We start from the raw sequence: 20379 nt of genomic DNA, 5'->3' as shown, positions 1-20379 counted from the left end.
GCCCACTTATTTATTGGGCAGTTGTTTCTTTGAGGATTTGTTGTTGGGGGATTTAATTTTTTGAGTTTCAGGTATATTTTATATATGAGACCCTTTCCGTTGTATAGCTAATGAAGATCTTCTCCCAATCCGTGGGCTTTCTATTGATCTTGCTAGCTATGTCCTTTGCCATGCAGAAACTCTGCACTTTCATGCAATCCCATTTGTCCAACCTTTCTTTGATTTGTTGTGTTTCTGGGTCTCTATTAAGAAAATTTTGGCCTGTGCCAAGGAGACCTAGGGTTTCTCCTATTCTATGAGAGGATAATTTTTAAGTACAAATATTTTTGTAACCACGTGCTACAATTTCTCTCCTCTGTAAGTAGGCAACCTGTGCATTTCTAAATTCCTACAAAGGGAGTAAGAACTTTGGCTCAATGTTCAACTCTTATTTTGACCAAAAAAAAAAAAAGTCCTGGTGAGTTGAATTACTGTGCATATAATTAATTCTCTGGGTCCCAAGACTGTATCCTACTAAGGCAATCAATTCTATAAAAAGAATGCAATTTTGGTCTCTTCTGCTTGCCCCTTTCCTTTGTTTTTTGCTCAGTTGACAAGAAGTGAAATTCAGAAACGATTTAGTGATACGTATAATTTCTATTATTCATAGGTCAACAATAGAAAGGCAAAGTTTTGTTATCTAGTCTTCTCTAAATCATGCATACACCTAATTCCATTAAGGTGCCACCCTGCTCTAATCTGACAGCAACCTCCACAGGAGAGGAGGTGGGAACCAAGAGTTGTGTCTAAGAAAACACAAGGAAAGTCAGAGGGAATGTTAAACTCATCTTCCATCTGAAGTTAGTTCTGCATCCACCAAACAAGAATTTTATATAAAAAGTTCCCTAGGTATGTTTATGATGCTGTATTAGTAAGATTAATTTCTTCCTAATAAAGCATAAGACATTACCTTTCAGATGTTGCAGGAGAAGGACAGGTTTTTGTTTTTGTTTTTGTTTTTTGCAGTACTGGGGTTTGAATTCAGGCCATTGCACTAGATGCTTTACCAATTGAGTCCCAGTCCTTATTTTTCCTCCAGCCTTTTTTTGTCTTATTTATTTTGGGATAGTGTCTCATGTTTATGTTTGAGATTGCAATCCTCCAATGAATAACTGAATGAGCTATTGTAATAATACAAAAGAATTATACACTCAACTCTGTGAGAGTTTAATATTTTGAGTAAAATAAAAATCATATGTAGTAATACTCAAAGGCTACAGGCATATAAGGACATCATTATTTACAGCTTTATTAAACACTATTAATCATTATAGCAGTAAAAGTATTTTAGATGCTTTTTTATTTTCAATACATTAAGCTTTTACAATCTCAACTAACTCACTGAGAATGATTAAACAAAGGTGTTTTAAACAGAGTAAATTTATGAAGGATTATTTTAAAGAAGAAAACAAAACATGAGCACATTTTGTATTTCATAGTGTTGTTTCTGTGGAAAATTGTTGTTATCCTATTAAAAAAAAGAAAGAAATAGTGAATTAGATTCATGTAAATTAGTATGTAAATATGTGTATATCGTATTTACATATGGACATTCCTGAATGTTCTTTGTCAACGTATAATAATAATGAGCATCTGAAATAGTTCCTAGCTGGTATTTGGTCTTTAAATTTTCACAATTGGAATTTTTCTGTTTTCCAAAAATTTACAGTGTATCATCATAAGAAAGTAGTTTCTAAAATCTCAGTCATACCAATGCTCATATGATTTGTGAGCATCTCAAAATTGTCACAGTTACTATTTCTTGACACATCTGCAATTGAATCATTATATATGTATAATATATTAAACATATTATATATAATATCTACTTTTCTCTAGTTAATACATAGCCTTAATCTCATCTATTTAAGGTGAAACCCTTCCCTGATTAGGCACCAACCTCTACCGTAGAGGAAGTGGCAATTCAAGAAAGGTATCCACATCACAAAGAAACTTGTGGGACACAGCAAAAGCAGTCCTGAGGGGCAAATTTATTTCCCTCAGTGCCCACATCAAGAAAATAGAGACAAACCAAGTAAATAATCTCATGTTGCAATTAAAACAACTAGAAAAACATGAAAAAATGGAGCCTAAAGTTACTATACAGAGCCAGATAACCAAACTAAGAGTGAAGATTAATGAAATAGAGAATAGGAGAATCATAGCCAAAATTAACAAAAATAACAAAAGCTGGTTCTTTAAAAAAAATAAATTGATGGACCATTGGCAAAATTAATAAAGAAAAGAAGAGAAGAAACCCATGTTAACAAAATTAATGATGCCATGGGAAAAAATCACAAGTACCCAAGATATCCAAACAATTTTAATGGACTACTTTCAAAAATTATACTCTCTAATGAAAGAAAACCTGGCAGAAATGGATGCATTTTTAGAGAAATACAAGTTGCCCAAACTGAGCAAAGAAGAAGTCAATCAATTAAATAAGCCAATATCTTACAACGAGATACAGGAAGCAATCAGAAGTCTTCCAACAAGGAAAAGTCCAGGACCAGATGGATTCACAACAGAATTCTATAAGACCTTTAAAGAAGAACTAATACCCTTATTCCTCAAGCTCTTCAGAGAAACAGAGAAGGAGGGATCTATCCCAAACTCATTCTATGATGCCAATATCTCACTCATCCCCAAACCAGTCAAAGACCCAACCAAAAGAGAGAATTACAGGCCAATTTCCTTGATGAACACAGATGGAAAGATCCTTAACAAAATTCTAGCTAACAGCATCCAGAAACACATAAAAAAAATCATACACTATGACCAGATAGGCTTCATCCCAGAGATGCAAGGATGGTTTAACATACGTAAGTCAATAAATGTAATCCAACATATCAACAGAGCCAAGGTCAAGAATCACATGATTATCTCCACAGATGCAGAAAGGGCCTTTATAAAATTCAACAATCATTCATGCTAAAAGCTCTGGAGAAAATAGGAATAGAGGAACATTTCTTTAAACAATAAAAGACATTTATGACAGACCAATAGCCAATATTATACTTAATGGGGAAAAGCTACAACCAATTCTCCTAAAATCAGGAACAAGGCAAGGATACCCACTGTCTCTACTCCTCTTCAATATAGTCCTGGAACCCTTAGCCAGGGCAATAAGGCAAGAAAAAGACATTAAAGGGAACCGCATAGGGAAAGAAGAAGTTAAACTATCCCTTTTTGCAGACGACATGATACTATACCTTCACGATCCCAAAAACTCCATCCCCAAATTCTTAGAAATCATAAATCACTTCGGCAAAATAGCAGGATACAAAATCAACCCACAAAAATCAGTTGCCTTCCTGTACACTGACAATGTACAAGAAGAGAGGGAAATAAAGGGAGCAACCCCATTCACAATAACCTCCCCCAAAATAAAATATTTAGGAATTAACCTAACCAAAGATGTAAAAGAACTATTTAATGAAAACTATAAAAAGTTAAAGAAAAAAATTGCAGAAGACACTAGGAAATGGAAAGACCTCCCATGCTCTTGGATAGACCGACAATATAGTAAAGATGGTAATACTTCCAAAATTAATATACAAATTCAATGCAATTCCTATTAAAATCCCAATGACGTACATCACTGAAATACAGAAAACAGTCCAAAAATTCATATGGAACAACAAAAGACCTAGAATAGCCAAAACAATTCTAGGGGATAAAGACAATTCTAGGGGCTATCCATGCCGATCTTCAAACTCTGCTATAGAGCTATAATAACAAAGACAGCATGGTACTGGTACAAAAACAGACCCGAAGACCAATGGAACAGAATAGAAGATCCAGACATAAATCCACAGGCCTACAGTCAGCTGATATTTGACAAAGGAGCCAGAGACATACAATGGAAGAAACACAGCCTCTTCAACCGCTGGTGCTGGGAAAACTGGGTGGCCACATGCAGAAAACTAAAAGTGGACCCCAGCCTATCACCATGCACCAACATCAACTCAAAATGGATTAAAGACCTTAACATTAAACCTGAATCTCCGAAACTACTGCAGGACAGAGTAGGAGAAACACTTGAACTAATAGGCACAGGAAGGAACTTCCTGAGCAGAGTCCCAGGGTCACAACAAATTGGAGAGAGGCTTGACAAATGGGACTACCTTAAAATAAAAAGCTTCTGCACAGCTAAAGCTATAGCAACCAAGCTAGAAAGACAACCAACTAATTGGGAAAAAATATTTACCAGCAATATATCAGACAAAGGGTTAATATCCAGTATATACAGGGAACTCAAGAAACTAATCCCTCCCAAACCTAACAAACCAATTACTAAATGGGCAAGGGAACTAAAGAGAGACTTCTCAGATGAAGAGATAAAAATGGCAAAGAAACACATGAGGAAATGTTCATCATCCCTGGTTGTGAAGGAAATGCAAATAAAGACAACCCTGAGATACCACCTTACCACAGTCAGAATGTCCCACATCCACAAATCAGCCAACGACAAATGCTGGAGGGGATATGGAGAAAGAGGAACCCTATTACACTGCTGGTGGGAATGTACACTTATACAACCACTTTGGAAAGCAGTCTGAAAGCTCCTCAGAAAGCTAAATATTGACCTCCCTTATGACCCAGTCATACCACTTCTAGACATCTATCCTGAACAATAGAAACCAGTATACAAGGATACATGCACCTCCATGTTTATTGCAGCACTGTTCACAATAGCCAGGATATGGAAATAACTCAGATGAATGGATCCAAAAATGATGTATCTATACACAATGGAATATTATGCAGCCATTAGAAAGGACAAAATAATGGCATTTGCAGGGAAATGGATGAAGCTAGAAGAAATCATGTTGAGCAAGGTAAGCCAAAAGCAAAGAGACAAACGGTACATGCTCTCCCTGATAAGTGGATGTTAAATCCAAAATGTTAGGTGATACAACAAAATTAATAGGACTTAAGAAACAAAGGACTTCCGCTCATCTGGTCGAATCACTACTAAATAACCCCATGCTGCTGATCACATGTATGGTATATATGTGTACACCGGAGGGGAACCAGGAAGACGACACAGAACTAGAGGGAATCAGGGGAAAACAGACAACAGTGTAACCCATCAGCTGCACTGGACACTGACCAAAATGAACTAATCAACTCAATGGCAGCGATGGGAGGGAGGGAACAAGTGGGAAAGAGGGAACAGCTGATGCTATGCAAAACAAAAGAAATGTACATATCATCCAATGTGGAAGAAATAACTGTATTGCAAAGCTCATAGAACTCATAAATGTTATAGACTGTGATAGACAATTTGCTCCAGGAATATTAGAATGTGTTTGTGATTTTAACTGAGCATCACTATCCCACAATACTGTGAAATTTGGGAACTTATGTAACCACTTAATCACAATAAAAATTTTGAAAAAAAGAAAAAAAGAAAAAGAAAGGTGTTCAAGCCAGGTGCTGGTGGCTTACGCCTATAATCCTAGCTACTCAGGAGGCTGAGATCTGAGGACCGCAGTTCAAAGCCAGCCCGGGCAGGAAAGTCTGTGAAACTCTTATCTCCAATAAACCACTAGGAAACCAGAAGTGGTGCTGTGGCTCAAGTGGTAGAGCGCTCACCTTGAGCTGAAGAGCGCAAGGCAGCACCCAAGCCTAGAGTTCAAGCCCCACAACCGACAAAAAAAAAAAAGGTGTCTAATAACAAAAAACAAGGAAAATTGGATATAATTCATCAAGCCTCTTCTTAAACAGGAGTTACCTAGACATAATTTGAAAATCCAGCTTCCTGATCATGGCCAATGATCACATGCTCACATATAATTTTGTCTGCATTTTTTTGGGAGAGGGTCCGGTCATGGGGCCTGAACTCTGGGCATGGGCGCTATCCCTCAGCTCTTCAGCTCAAGGCTAGCACTCTACCACTTGAGCCACAGCACCATCTCCAGCTTTTTTCTTTTTGCTTATATGGTGCTGAGGGCCTCATGCATGCAAGGCAAGTGCTCTACCACTGAGCCACCTTCCCAGCCCCTGCACTTTAATATCTTTTTATCTCTCATTTAGTTCAATTGGCTAATCTATTAAGAACTCTATTAAATATAAACTAAGCCAGGTGACAGTGGTTGGCACCTGTAAGCATAGCTACTCAAGAGACCGAGACCAGAAGGATCAAGTTTGAAGCCAGACCTGGCAGAAAAGTCCACAACTCTATATTCAATTAACCAGCAAAATGTTGAACTGGAGGCCTGGCTCAATTGGTAGAATGCTAGCCATAAGCAATACATTGAGGGAGAGTACATGAGGCTTGATAGTAAAACACTTTGGGGTATTCACATTAATGTCATGAACAAAATAATGTTATTTTTTTACTTTTTTGTGCCAGTAGTGAGGCAGATATTCACCTAACAGAAAATTAATATCCAGAATACATAAAGAACTAAAAAATAAAAATAAAACAATTCAATAAAAAAATGGACAAAGACCCTGAATAGACATTTACCAAAAGGAGTACAAATGGCCAATAAGTACATGAAAAATGTTCAATGTTTTCAGCCATGAGGGAAATGCAAATCAAAACTACATTGGATGGTACGATATCATTCTTTCTAATGGACAAGTAAAACTCCATTGTATATTTATACCACATTTCTTGATTCGTTCATCAACTGAGGGGCATCTGGGCTGCCATTCATAAGGAAATGGAAAGACTTGGGTAAAATTGTATTAAGTGAAGTAAGCCAGACCCAGAGAAACAAAGGTTACGTTTTCCCTCATTTATGGTAGATGGAATGTGCCTATAAATCTGTAAGTAATCATGTAGGATGGTATGCAAGTGGTGACAAATGAATTAACAAGTAGAATAGACTCTGTGGAGAGTCTATTAGAGAGTTTATTAGAAAGACTAAGTCCAAGTCTAATCAGATAAGCATCAGGAAATGGGTACTTACAGTGGGAAGGGTGGAGCCAAGGGGAGAGGAGACTAATGTAGAGAAACAATGCAGCAAAGAATTTATTATATATGCCATAAAATGAAGAAAAGTAGGGAAGGGGTGGAGTCAAATGGGGAAGTGAGAATGCTGAAGGTAGTCACACTGATCAAAATGCCTTGTATTCATAAATTGCTTTCTTAATTGGCACCACCTTAGCACAACTACTTAAAGACAATTAAAAAAAACTACATTGAGGTTCTGGCTTTCTCCAAGAATGACTATCAGTAAGAAAACAAAAAAAATGCTGATGAAGATGTAAAGATATTGGTGAGAATGTAAACTGGCATGGTCACTATGGGAAATCGAATGGAGTTCTTCAACATCTAAAAATGAATCTAATAACTGATCCAGCTATCCCATTCCTTTGTGTATTCTATGCTAGGAAGTTAAGTCAGCATATAAAAAACACATCTTCATACTGATGTTTGTAATGGCACTTTGAAGAATAGCGAAGGTGTAGAATCATCCTAGTTTTGTTCCCATAACAGGTGAACGAATAAAGAAAATACGGCACGCGCGCAACCACCCACACCCACACCCCCCCCCACACACACATTGTGATAGTAGTTAGCCATTACAAAAAAGTAAAATCTTGTCATTTTCAGGACAACAGGTGGTACTGCAAAGATATCATACTGAGTAAAATAAGTCAGACATAGAAAGCTGAGTATCATATTACATGCTTTCTGTCATATGTAGAAAGTACAAATAGCAACCACAACAAAAACAAAAGATGACCTAAATGCAGAAAGGAGACTATAAACAACCATGAATGAGGTGTGAGGAGCAGAGGGTGGGTGAACATGAGCATCGCATAATACATGTGTGTTTGCAGTGAAAACCATTGCTTTTTATAATTCATATGTGTTGGTAATTTTACAGTGCTTTTCCTTTATTCTAAATATGGTTTTGGCCTTGTTCTTCAGGCTTGTGAGGGTGCATATTGCTTTTGTTTCTTTGAAAAAAGATTAAATTTTCACATTCTTAAGCTAAATAAAAGGCTATGATAAGTAAAATGAATGAAATATTTGCAAAACTAAGTACCTGACAGAATCTGAATTTAGTATTACATTTTAGTCAGAGACATTATTGTTTTTATGCTATAAATCAGACTACATTTCCGTTTGATTTCAAAATTCATAGTCTAATTAAATATTGAAATTAACATATGTATTGAACATAAGGGACCTGCCAATAGCCGCTGGCACTACATGATTATTAAATGTATTATCTGCAATAGCTATTGGCTACTAAATGTCTACTATATGTTCAGCACTGACATAGAAATTCTAGGAGTCTAGAAGTAGAAACCATGTCACATCTTTCCACATTTTCTTAATTCCCTAAAAACTGTTAAATCACAGCCATTATGAGTTATTTGGAAGACAAAAGTACATTCAGTCTGTAAGCCCTGGCTGACCACCGTAGCTTCTGACTGCCACAGAAGTGCCATCTCTGACATATTCTTACTTGCACAATAAATGATGATGAGGTCATTCTCTCCAAAATCAATTATGATGACTACTGTTGTGTACAGTCAGGAATACTAGGAGAAAAGCAAATTTCAGGGCCTTAAAATACTGGTATTTTCCATGTTCTTACCCTGTAATTGTAGCATTTACATACAATATTATGCACACAACTATTTGAAATATGTTCAGTATAATTTTTGAATATCTCAAATCAAGAGAAAATTTCAAATCAGGCTGACTTGTGAAAGACATTCCATTTCATACTGACTTATGGATTTATTTAACTTTTAAAAAACATACCATTTAAAATGAAATTGGCTAACTTCATCCATTGCGGGGCTGAAAAAGAAGTTAAAAATAAAACAATGTAACAGCAGCTTTATGATAGGAGTAATTCTTTAAGATACATTGAAATTACCTAGTGGGGTTTTGACAGAACAGTAATGCACTGGTGGATCGTATAATTGGAGATTCTGATTAAGTTTAATATGTAGCCTGGAATTTTGCATGCCTAACAAGTTTTTGAATCTAGCTAAGCTACTGAGGACCACAAGTTAGATACTACATTCAATTTTTTTTCTTTTACAATTATTTTTTTAAAATTTTTATTTATTTCTTATTGTGAAAATACTGTACAGAGGGGTTACAATTACATGGGCAACATAATGAGTACATTTCTTATCAAGCATTGTAACTACATTCAATTTTGTTTATCTAGTATCAAGTGTGTGTGCGTGTGTGTGTTTGAGCGCCAGTCCTAGGGCTTGAATTCAAGGCCTGCGCACTGTCTAAGGTTCTTTTCCTAAAGGCTAGAGCTGTACCACTTGAGCTGCAGTAACAGTTCTGGATTTTTCTAAGTAGTTTATTAGAGATAACAATCTCAGAGACTTTCCTGCCCCACCTTGCTTTGAACTGTGATCCTTAGATCTCAGCCTCCTAGGTAGCTAGGCACCAGAGCCCAGGGATACTGAATGTTTAAGAGAAATGTTCTCAAATTTAATTTGACATGACCAGAATTAATTTTCTGAAGTCTCAGGTGTAGTATTACTTCTTCCTGCCATCAATCAGTTCCTTCCTCCAACCTGTTCTCTAATTCGCTGCTGAAATTCCTCTCCAGAATGCAAATCTTATCCTATACCCTACCCCATTCCTTTAATGCAAAGTTGAAAATTTTCAGCTACATATTAAACAATTCTTCTTGATTCTTCAGAACTCAGTCCTTAATGGCAACCCTGTACTTCCTCTATTTTCCAACATAAGTATTTTTTCCCTTTGAAATCCACAACCACCAACCGAAGATAATGTAACACATTACATACAGTCAGCCCTGTGTATTCACAGATCACAGGTTCTGAATACAAAATATTTTGAAGAAGCCAGGTGCCGGTGGCTCACACCTGTAATCCTAGCTATTCAAGAGGCTGAGATCTGAGGATCATGGTTCAAAGCCAACTAGGGCCAGAAAGTCATGAGACTCTTATCTCCAACTAACCACCAGAAAACTGGAAGTGGTGCTGTGGCTACAGTGGTAGAGCCCAAGCCTTGAGCCGGAATGCTGAGGGACAGCACCCAGGCCCAGAGTTCAAGACCCAAGACCGACTATATATGTATATGTGTGTGTGTGTGTGTGTGTGTGTGTGTGTGTGTGTGTGTGTGTGTGTGTGTGTGTATGAATGCATGTGTCTTTATTGGACATATACAGACTTGTTTTTCTTGTCATATTCCCTAAACAATACATTATAACAAATGTTGATATGGCATCTACATTATATTAGTATTACAAGAAATCTAGAGATGATTCTTGTAATTTGTGTGTGGGGGGGGGTGTAGCAGATTAGATGCAGACACTACACCATTCTATATAAGGGACTTGAGCATCCTCAGATTCTGATATCCCTGAAGATACCAGAAGAACAATCTTCATGGATACTAAAGAATGCCTGCATTTGCATTTGCTCACTTATCTATTCCATCCATTGGAGTATAAGCTCCTAGGACTTGAATCTTGTATTTTATTCCCATTCATTGGTTCATTGTCCTTCATCCATTAGAAGTGTAATAAATAAATTGTGAGGTGAAGTAAGTTTCTGGTGTTATGGATGCAAATATCTCAGAATCATGGCTTTTTAGAAAGAAACTTTTCAAGGCTGGATGCCAGTGGCTCATGTCTGTAAATTCTAGTTATCAGGAGGCAGAGCCTTGGAGGATCATAGTCTGAAGCCAGTCTGAACAGAAAAACAAAACAAAACAAAAACTTTGAGCCACAATCTCCAATTAATCACTAGAAAGCTGGGATGGTATCATCATGGATCAAGTGGTAGAGCACCAGGATGTGAAAGAAAGTGGAATGAAAACTTAAGTCCTTGAGTTTGAGCCTAGTACTGGGGAAAAAAAAGAGGGGAGGAAGAAGAAGAGAAAAAAGAGCCACATTTCATACATAATTTGCTCATATAGAAAATCAGAGACATAGTTATTTTTATTATAGCATTTATTGTAGTTGATAATTTTAAGAATTCGTAAAAAATAAAAATTCTTCACATCTACTGAATTAAAAATATAGTCATTTTTTTGGAAATTAAGGAATCATTTATTTCCTGCACAAAAATATCATGCAATGAATTATAGTCAAGTAGGTGAGTATTGTTTAGGGTATTTACAAACATGAGTGGCAAATTAGAGAAAATTGGGATGCTGGGATATTAAAAGGAATATGGTAGCAACAGAGTTGCTGTTACAACAACTGTTATATTAGCATGACAGCTGTTGTCATGTACCTATATATAAATGTCAGGAGCTAATTTTAACATATATTAACTGAGTGTACAGTGAAAATACTTTTCAGTTTTGATATTGTGATTAAAAATACATTGTATGCATACCCTGAATAAAAAGTATCCTCTCCTTGGACTTGGTAAAACATTTTGGAATGCTTCCTGTAAGAGGAAAGGAAGAGATTACAAATGAAATAAGACTAAAGTGCAAATTCTTCTTAAATACACCATAAAGCTCAAAAATACTTTCAACTATTATAATGACACAAAGAACTCGATTCAATAACTCTTATCAGTAGAGATGTCTATACTCATACCTGACATTTTTGACAACTAGAAATACCATCAGAATAATATATTTTAAAAGTTTCATCATATGATAAACTTATCTTTTCAGGAATTTTTTAGGTGTATGTGTAAAAAAAAAAGATAAATAGCAGACACATCATTGTTAACCAGACATTAAAATCTTCGTTCAGCTGGGCACTAGTGGCTCATGATTGTAATCTTAGCTACTCAGGAGAGATCTGAGGATCACTGCTCAAAGCCAGTCTGGGCAGGAAAGTCCATGAGACTCTTATATCCAATTAACCACCAGAAAACTGGAAGTGGTGCTGTCGTTCAATTGGTACAGCCCTTGCCTTGAGCTGAAGAGCACAGGGACAGTGCCCAGGCCCGAGCACAAGCCCCATGACCAACAAAAAATAAATAAGCAAATAAATAAAATAAAATAAAAATACCATACAATTGTATACAAATGTATTGTCATAAATTTCCATAAGAGTGCTGGGAAGGTGGTTCAGTGGTAGAGAGCTTGCCTTGCATGCCTGAGGCCCTGGGTTTGATTCTTCAGCACCACATAAGCAAAAAGAAAAAAGCCGGAAGCGGCGCTGTGGCTCAAGTGGTAGAGCGCTAGCCTTGAGCTGAAGAGCTGAAGGACAGCGCCCAAGCCCAGAGTTCAGTCCCCACGACCCGACCCCCCCCCCCAAATTTTTTTCCATAAGAATGTCTATGGAAATTGAAAGCTAGCTTTGGCAATATATGCTTGATTAGTAACTTAGAAGACATGTTCTAATATAATTAAATACACAGAAGAGTAGTGAAATAAAAATACCAAAAATATTGGAGCAAACAAATTATTCATAACAGGAACAATACGTAGTGTTTCTTCAAAACATGCCACTTTGGATTTCATTCAAATAATATTAGACATTTTAAAGATTCTATAAGATTGAATTGTAGCTTCCTGATTTCATTAATTATCTGTCATGATGATAGCATGTATAACATGTCTCAGTTATTCTATAAGTTCAGTCACATTTTAAAGAAATGGCTCTATACTAAATTCTTACGTACTTGATTTACATCAATTCTCAATATTGGATGTAGTTCGCATCTTTATTATAATCCTGAAAATTACTTAAGATTAAAAAATTAGCCTTTAGAAATATACAGCTAGGCCAGGCGCTATAAGCTCATGCCTGTAATCCTACTCAGGAGGCTGAGATCTGAGGATCATGGTTCAAAGCCCACCCAGGTAGGAAAATCCATGACTCTTATCTCCAATAAACCACCAGAAAACTGGAAGTGGTGCTGTGGTCAAGTGGTAGAGCACTCGCCTTGAGCTGAAGAGCTGAGGGACAGTGCCCAGGCCTAGAGTTCAAGCCCCACAACTGACCAAAAAATATATATTTAGATACATATATATAAGCTGTATGTTTAGGTGCCTTTAAAAGAGACTTTCTATGGGATGAAAGAACAAATTGCAAAGTCTTCTGAACAACACAGTGACTGGGAGAGAGAACAACGAATTGAGAGAGAGAACAAAAGAAGAAAATGTTGCAGGGACTGAGTAGAAGATACCTTTTAAACAAAATTCAAGAAAAATATTTGAATGCAGAGACTCCAAAATCTATTCCTTTGAGAATTCAAAGTATTTTAAAATTAGGTGACTTAGTCTAGCATAACTAATATTCTGCTGTAATTCATGTTTCTCTCACATAGGTTCCTAGGAAATTTGACTATAAAAAACTTTTAGGATTTACCCTTTACCTGATAAGATGTACAACTAAATCAGCGCTCATTATGGTTTCACTCATAAGAGAAATTCAAAGTGCTAAACTGGATACACTGAATTTTTATCTTCAGTTGTGCAAATAATGAGACTGGAATATTGTATTCAAACTAAAAATGGTTGATGTGTTATAAGAAATAGTATATTTAAGTTGAAATTGCATACTCTTCATAAATCAGGCAAACACAGAAGTTAATTCAAAAAGTATATCATTTCTAGAAAGTTTGGTGATAACTTCCTTTTTTCACTTTGAAAATTCTAAAGTTTGTCAGGCTACTACATTGCCTCTTTTTTTTTTTTTAACGGTGGCAACGACATTGAAGGGAGCCTAATTAAAAAGTGTGAAGAATTTAGGGAGGAAATAGTGATCACACAACTTTTGAGACATTTACCTAAACTGTATACATTTTTTTAATATTTGAAGAATTTGGGTAGCACTTTAAGGAGAGTAAGATATGGCATTTAAATTAATGGAAAAAACTGACCCGAATCCACATTTTAATGTAACATAAAACAATAAAATAAGAAAAATTAGACTATAAAGGAAACTTCACAGTGAAAAATCATTTGCATAGACTAATAGGCAGGAGGCTGTTGTAATCTCTTACTAGTCTGATCTTGGGAAACTTTCAATTAATTATTTTGAGTTGTTTTCTGTTCTGTAAGCTCTGGATAACTGTGTTTATATAAGTAACCAATAGAGGAAAAAAAGAGATAATGTCTTCCAGAAACTTAAGGCACTGCTTTAAAATGTTATCTAGACACTTCCAGCATTGGAAGTACTGGAATTCTTAAATGATCATTAAAAATTCAGTTTGTAGTTTTTTAAAAATGTGTCCACTCAGTTATATTTACCTTATACATAGGTACTAGATTTAGGGTAGATTTTTTTTTTGCTAATTTTGGAAAAAAATAGACATAATTGTTTTATGTCATATCTTTACTCTTACCATTTTAATAGTTGGACTAAAATGTGCCAACTAAAACATGCCTAACTCCTTGCCAACGTGGATACAAAACGAAGTAACTTTTCCGTTATTTTCTATCCTATTCCTATCTAAAGTGTAGGCACCCAGCAGCGCCCTTGTTTAAATCAAGAACAGGTTTCTGGGCTCACTGTTAAAGTTTGAGCAAAAAGGGACAGAAAATAGGGTAGGTAAAGATCAGAACAACTCTGTCCTTTCCAAGGGTAAAAACATCTGCATGGGGAACGCTCTGACACTGGTCGAGTGTGTTAGAATTTATATTTGAAATGACCCCCAGAGACAATGTGCTAAGGGCAAAGAGTTAGGAGCCTGTGGTATCATTGGGAGGAAGTGGGGCCTTAGTGGAAAGTAGATAGTACCTTCTCCTGTCAACCTTTGCCTCTAAGCTTGGCTCCACCCCTTGCTCCCAGCCTTGGGGCCTATCTCATCCCAGGTCCCAAAGCCATGGGGCCAAGCAGCCATGCATTGAAACCTCTAAAGCCATGAGCCAAGTATTTTGTCTCAGGGATGGAAAACTGAGTGAGGCTCATCCTGAAGAGTTTTTAATCAACGAGCCCAGTTGGGAATGGGTGGGAAGGATTGTCCCCATGGAGCGTGGCAAGGCCGGCATGCAGATGGGTACATACGTCCACTTTGAATCTTTTCATCCTTCTCTCGTGCAGTCGTGGCACCAGCTGCAGCAGCGGATGCACTACAGAAGACTGAAAGGACATGGACACACACTGTGAGCGCAAGGGCTTCTCCGCGTAGGGTGTGGACACTGCTTCTTGCTTGGTTTTGACCCACTCTACTTGCCAACCTTTTTCCTCCTCTCTACCCCCTTTACCCCCCTCCCCACCAAAAAAGGAAATTAAAGATGCTATCTAAGTCAGCCCTTTGTGAGATCCTCAGAAGACCTGCGGTGAGTAAGCCAAGAGCTGGCGAGAACATGGTACCCTACATTACAATGTTGTTATGATCTGAAGAAGATTTGCCCAGGCTCTAAGGCATCAGCTGACAACAAGCAAAAGCGCTTCACTGCCTCTTTGGGCGGTAAAAAGCCATCTGCTTGTTTCTGCTCTTACTGAAAACAATCTGATCCAGATGACCAGATTGTCAAGATCAATTTTCCTTTCCAACAAAATTTATCTTGAGGAGTATATTTCATGTATGTACATTTAGTCATCTTCTTCCTAAGTTACATATTTAAAACAAATATGAATGAGGCAGAGGGGACATAAAAATGGCAATGTCTTGTGATTGTGAAAATGGGAATAAGATATATTTTCTCCCCATGTAAAGATGTTATGCAGAAGAAAATGAAAGATCACAAGAGACAGGTGTCATTTGATATGGCTACATTTTTTTCAAGCATAGAAATTGGACAGAACACTCTTAATAATATTGAATTCACTTACCAAATGTATTACTTGTAGCCCTAGATAATGGTTATCTGATCAAGCACTCAAGTCGTGTTGGGTGTAGAGCCAATCTAACTGAATTCTCAACTCCTCATATATATGAACGGTACATATGATAAACAATTAGAATGGAGTTTACAATTACTTTTCTACAGGTACACAAGTTTAAAATATGCTCTGTCTCACATTCCCTAAATTGGTTGTGAATTACAAACTTAGAAAAAATCAGCTATTTACTAAATATTGTAAATTAAAATACTAATATTAAGTTTCCTTTTGTTTTTCTTTTACATGACTGGGGTGGGGAAGTCAACCCCTGGGCCTTGCTTTCATGACAGATAAGACTCTGACTAACTTAGCATTTTTTAAATCCATACACATAAAATTACCACTAAGCCACATGCATTTTACTGAACTGTATTCAAGATAATGGCTTCTCACTAACCCTGGAGAATAAATATTCACATTAATTCTCACATCTAATTACTGATAAGAGGTAAGGACTGTAGAAATAGAAAATAATATTTCTAGTTCCATTTAGTTTCTTTTTATAATCATCTTTAAAAATGATTCTTGAAAAGCAATTAGATAAGGCTATTTTTCCTTTGTACTAATTGTCATCAAAAGTAATGTGTTTTACTAATATATTTCCTGGAATATTTTCCCTTTACATTTTTTTTAACTTTTCTTTTTCCCTTAGAATGTAAACTGCATGAGAACAAGTATTTCTTAAAAATTATTTTATTTACTGCTATATTTTTAAATACTTAGAATTGTACCTACTCAGTTAAGCAGATAGCTTGATAGATGGATGGATTTAATGTATAGATAGTTACTGACATATAAAATGAATTAACTGTATATTATTGATTTCCATTTTTTCATTGACATATAAAATTTATTTTTCTTTGTAGTCCTGGGGACTGTTGCATGCTAGGCAAAAGCATTAAATTATATCCTTACTCCCACATATAACTTCTAAAGTAAAGCTATCTGAAAGTTGACCTAGTTATATTAGAAAAACTGAATAAAACCCAGAAATTTTCTTTTAAACAGAAAATAGTGATTTCTAATAAGTAGTTCTACAACTTACCACAACATTTGAATTGTCCAACTTTTGTGTCTTTGAATAATGAAATAAAAACTGTTAAAAAACAAAAAAAATCAATTATTTTGAAAAGATTTGTTGTGTGCTTTACTACTTTTAAATGAAAATATAAAAATTGGCTTACCCTTTTAGAATTATCTTTTTCATCTTGTTCCTATTGAAAATATAGGTATTCAGTATGTCACATAGTATATACATGATATATACACTACATATAAAATATAAAACTGATATGAATTAACATCTGTTGCTCTAAAAATAAATGGTAAATTAATTAAATACTATTTATAAACAGATAATACAAACGGTAAATTTTTTAGCAATTTTCATATCCAATCTCATGACATATCCTAAAATGTAAAAATTTTAAGTTAATAGTTATTGCTTAAAATGGAAAGAACTTATACATAAAACTTTTAACTTACTACAGTATATATTATGGCCAAAACTGGAAGAGATTTGACTGCCTAAATAGGTGAACAAATTATGGAATACTCATAAAAGTAAATAGAAGTGAACAATGATCCTTATTACAACATTGTTTAGAAGAGTAAAAATTTAGATGTATTTCAGTGTTAAAAAGTGATGGAACGGCTGGGTGCTGGTGGTTCATGCCTGTAATCCTAGCTACTCAGGAGGCTGAGATCTGAGGATCACAGTTCAAAGCCAGCCCCCACAGGAAAGGACACGAGACTCTTCTCTCCAATAAACCACCAGAAAACAGGAAGTGGCATTGTGGCTCAAGTGGTAGAGCGCTAGCCTTGAGCTGAAGAGCTGAGAGACAGCGCCCAGGCCCAGAGTTCAAGCCCATGACCAAAAAACAAACAAACAAAAAAGTGGTGAAACAGGAAATTCTGGTAGATTTACATAAAAATGTTTGTAATTATTATCACTAAATAATATTAATGAGTTATTTTTGCTTTCTTTCATACGATTTTCTATATCCTTTCTACCTGTGAAAAATCTGTTTTCAAAGGTTATATTGTTCTTTTGTTTTTCTTTCTTGTTCTCATTTGTTTTGATATTGGAGAATTCTCAAACTTTTGATCTCAGCAACCCGAGTGGCTAGAATTACAAGCATGATGTTAGAAATGGCTTGGGATGTTGGGGTGTCATGTAGGAATAAGGAAACCACCTTGAAAGGAACTGGGCAAGGCAAAGTTTGCTTCTGCAGAAGGGTACACCATCAGCCAAAAATTGGGCAAGCAAGTACACAAAGTAGGCGGGATGTTCCCTTTTTATTCCTCATACAGCAGGCCCTGCCTCTCTGCTCAAAAAGGTCGAACTCAGGTCACAATCTACTAATCTGAGTAGAGTAAGATGTATCCAATATAAAGTTTTAAATACTTAAGTTATAAAGTGACTACTAAAAGACTTTGAGATTAGATTAAATAATACATAAGCAATCTGAGAATATACACCCTCTGCTATTTTCTTGAACAATCTCGACATATCTTAATTCTTCTTCCATTTTGGAACAACCAAGACAAAAACCTTACATTTTCAAAATCCTTCTTTATCCCAAAGCACTTCCTTTTTCCTTTCTTTCACTTGCTGATATTGTATCGGCAGAAAAGTCAACAAGAGCCAAGCCACCAGGCCAAAGTAAGAATTTTTAAGCAACCCACTTTGGTAGAAAAGATGGCTTTTCTCACAGTGAGCCACCACCCAGCTAAAACCGTACTAACGACAGAAAAACACCATTGTCATTTCTTTAACCTTATTTAGGAAAAATACTCAATTTTTAAAAAACCAACTAAGGTTTTTGGAAAATATCACCATTAGAAACAACAGGTAAATAAATATACAGTTGAATCTAAACACTTATGTTTTTCAAACTACTGTTTCTTTTTTTAAATTATTGTATATGGAAGATACTAAGACTAGAGTACATCAAAAGTCACAGATTAAATCTAAATTAATTGCTAATGAAAGCATTATTCAAAACTCAAGTCTCCAATCATTTATAGGGTAATTCAAGATCAGCCCAGACAAAAAGTCCACAAGATTGCTTCTTAACCAATAGCTCAGCATGATGGCATATACCTGTTATCCTAGCTATGCGGAAGATCTTTGTTCTAGTTAAGTGGAGGTAAAAAAGTTCACAAGACCACTTCTCAATAGAAGAACCTAGGTACTATGGTGAGAGCCTGTCATCCAAACTATGGTAAGATGCATAATATAGGAGAATCCAGGTCCAGTCATGGGCCCAGGAAAAAATCGAGACCCTGTCTAACCAGTACTAAAATAGACTAAAGGCATGGCTCAGCAGAAAAGCATCTGTCTAGCAAGTGCCAAAGTCCTGAGTTTAAACCCTAGTATTGTCAAAAATTGCAGTAAGTTTGCTTATAAGATACATGAGAGGAGGAAGTGGTGCTGTGGCTCAAGCAGTAGAGTGCTCGCCTTGAGCTGAAGAGCACAGGGACAGCGCCCAAGCCCAGAGTTCAAGCCCCATGACCGACAAAAAATTAAAAAAAAAGATACATGAGAGGAAATGAAGTATAGTACTCATGTGATTTTTCAAGTTGCCAGTTGACTTAGCATAAAAACATTCTCCAAGAATAAAATAAGAAATGAAGACATGAAAGCAAGAATATAATTCCTAGACTTATATTGACAATAGTTTGCTTCTTTGGTGTGTGTGCGCATGCACGTGTGTACATGTACATGTGTGTTGCTAGGGGTCAAATCCAGGCTTCATATACTAGGAAAATGCTCTATCACTGAGCTATTCTTAGTGTCCTACTCTTTAATGAAGTACAAGTCTTAACCTCCAAGCCACAAGTTGTAGTTCACAGCTTTAGAAAGAATCTATGAATCAGGGAGAAAAACAGAGCCAATATGACCACAAATTTCTCCCATCACAATTGAAAGAGACACAATTTACTAATCAGATGGTTATAGACTTTGTTACTGTGACCCTAAATCATCAGCTATTAGGCAAAGTGAAATATTTGTTTATTTGTTTTGTATCAAAACTCAATGTATCCTCTTTCCACACTTCATAAATTAGATATATTTTCTTCCATGATAAATTTTAAGACATTTTTAAGGAACGCGTGTGTGTATGTGTGTGTGTGTGTGTGTGTGTGTGTGTGTGTGTGTGTGTGTGTGTGTGGTGTGTGCTGGTACTGGCATTTGAACACAGGGCCTAAACATTGTTGTTTAGCTTTTTTGCTCAAGCCTGGTACTATATCACTTGAACCATAGCTCCACTTCTGGCATTTTGGTTGTTAATTTGACATAAAAGTCATGGATTTTCCTGCCCAGGCTGGCTTTGAACCACAATCCTCAGCTTTCAGCCTCTTGATTAGTTAGGATTAGAAGTATGAGCCACCACTCACTGGCTAGACATGTCTTTATTTTCATTTAAAAAATTACAAACAAAACACTACTTCAGCCTTACCTGAAGCTTTAGTAGAATACGCATCACCTCAGAGCAAAACTCATTCAGTGCAGCAGATGCCTAATGGGAAGAAGACACAGGGCTGAGTTTCAGCTTGCATGGTATCTGCACAGAACTTGGAACTTAGGGTGTCAGGCGTGCAAGGATTTTCCAAG

At 36.2% G+C, this 20379-nt stretch overlaps 1 protein-coding gene across 1 annotated transcript in view; it reads right to left on the bottom strand.

Moving 5' to 3' along the window:
- Positions 1-1409: 1409 nt before the first annotated feature.
- Nmu (neuromedin U) overlaps positions 1410-20379 on the bottom strand; it is a 35649-nt gene continuing 16679 nt past the window's right edge. The window contains exons 5-11 of the mRNA XM_070012396.1: positions 20225-20284; positions 16943-16972; positions 16804-16854; positions 14937-15011; positions 11359-11412; positions 8780-8818; positions 1410-1507 (exon numbers count right to left, since the gene is read on the bottom strand). Of these exons, the coding sequence (XP_069868497.1) occupies positions 8804-8818; positions 11359-11412; positions 14937-15011; positions 16804-16854; positions 16943-16972; positions 20225-20284 (285 nt within the window). The 3' untranslated portion in view covers positions 1410-1507; positions 8780-8803. The remainder of the gene's footprint in view (positions 1508-8779; positions 8819-11358; positions 11413-14936; positions 15012-16803; positions 16855-16942; positions 16973-20224; positions 20285-20379) is intronic.

Source organism: Dipodomys merriami, unplaced genomic scaffold, assembly GCF_024711535.1.
Source record: "Dipodomys merriami isolate MVZ:Mamm:240054 unplaced genomic scaffold, mDipMer1.0.p SCAF_9, whole genome shotgun sequence".
Taxonomy (NCBI): domain Eukaryota; kingdom Metazoa; phylum Chordata; class Mammalia; order Rodentia; family Heteromyidae; genus Dipodomys; species Dipodomys merriami.
Note: the sequence above shows the minus strand (reverse complement) of the source record. Positions and strands in the feature narration are given on the sequence as shown.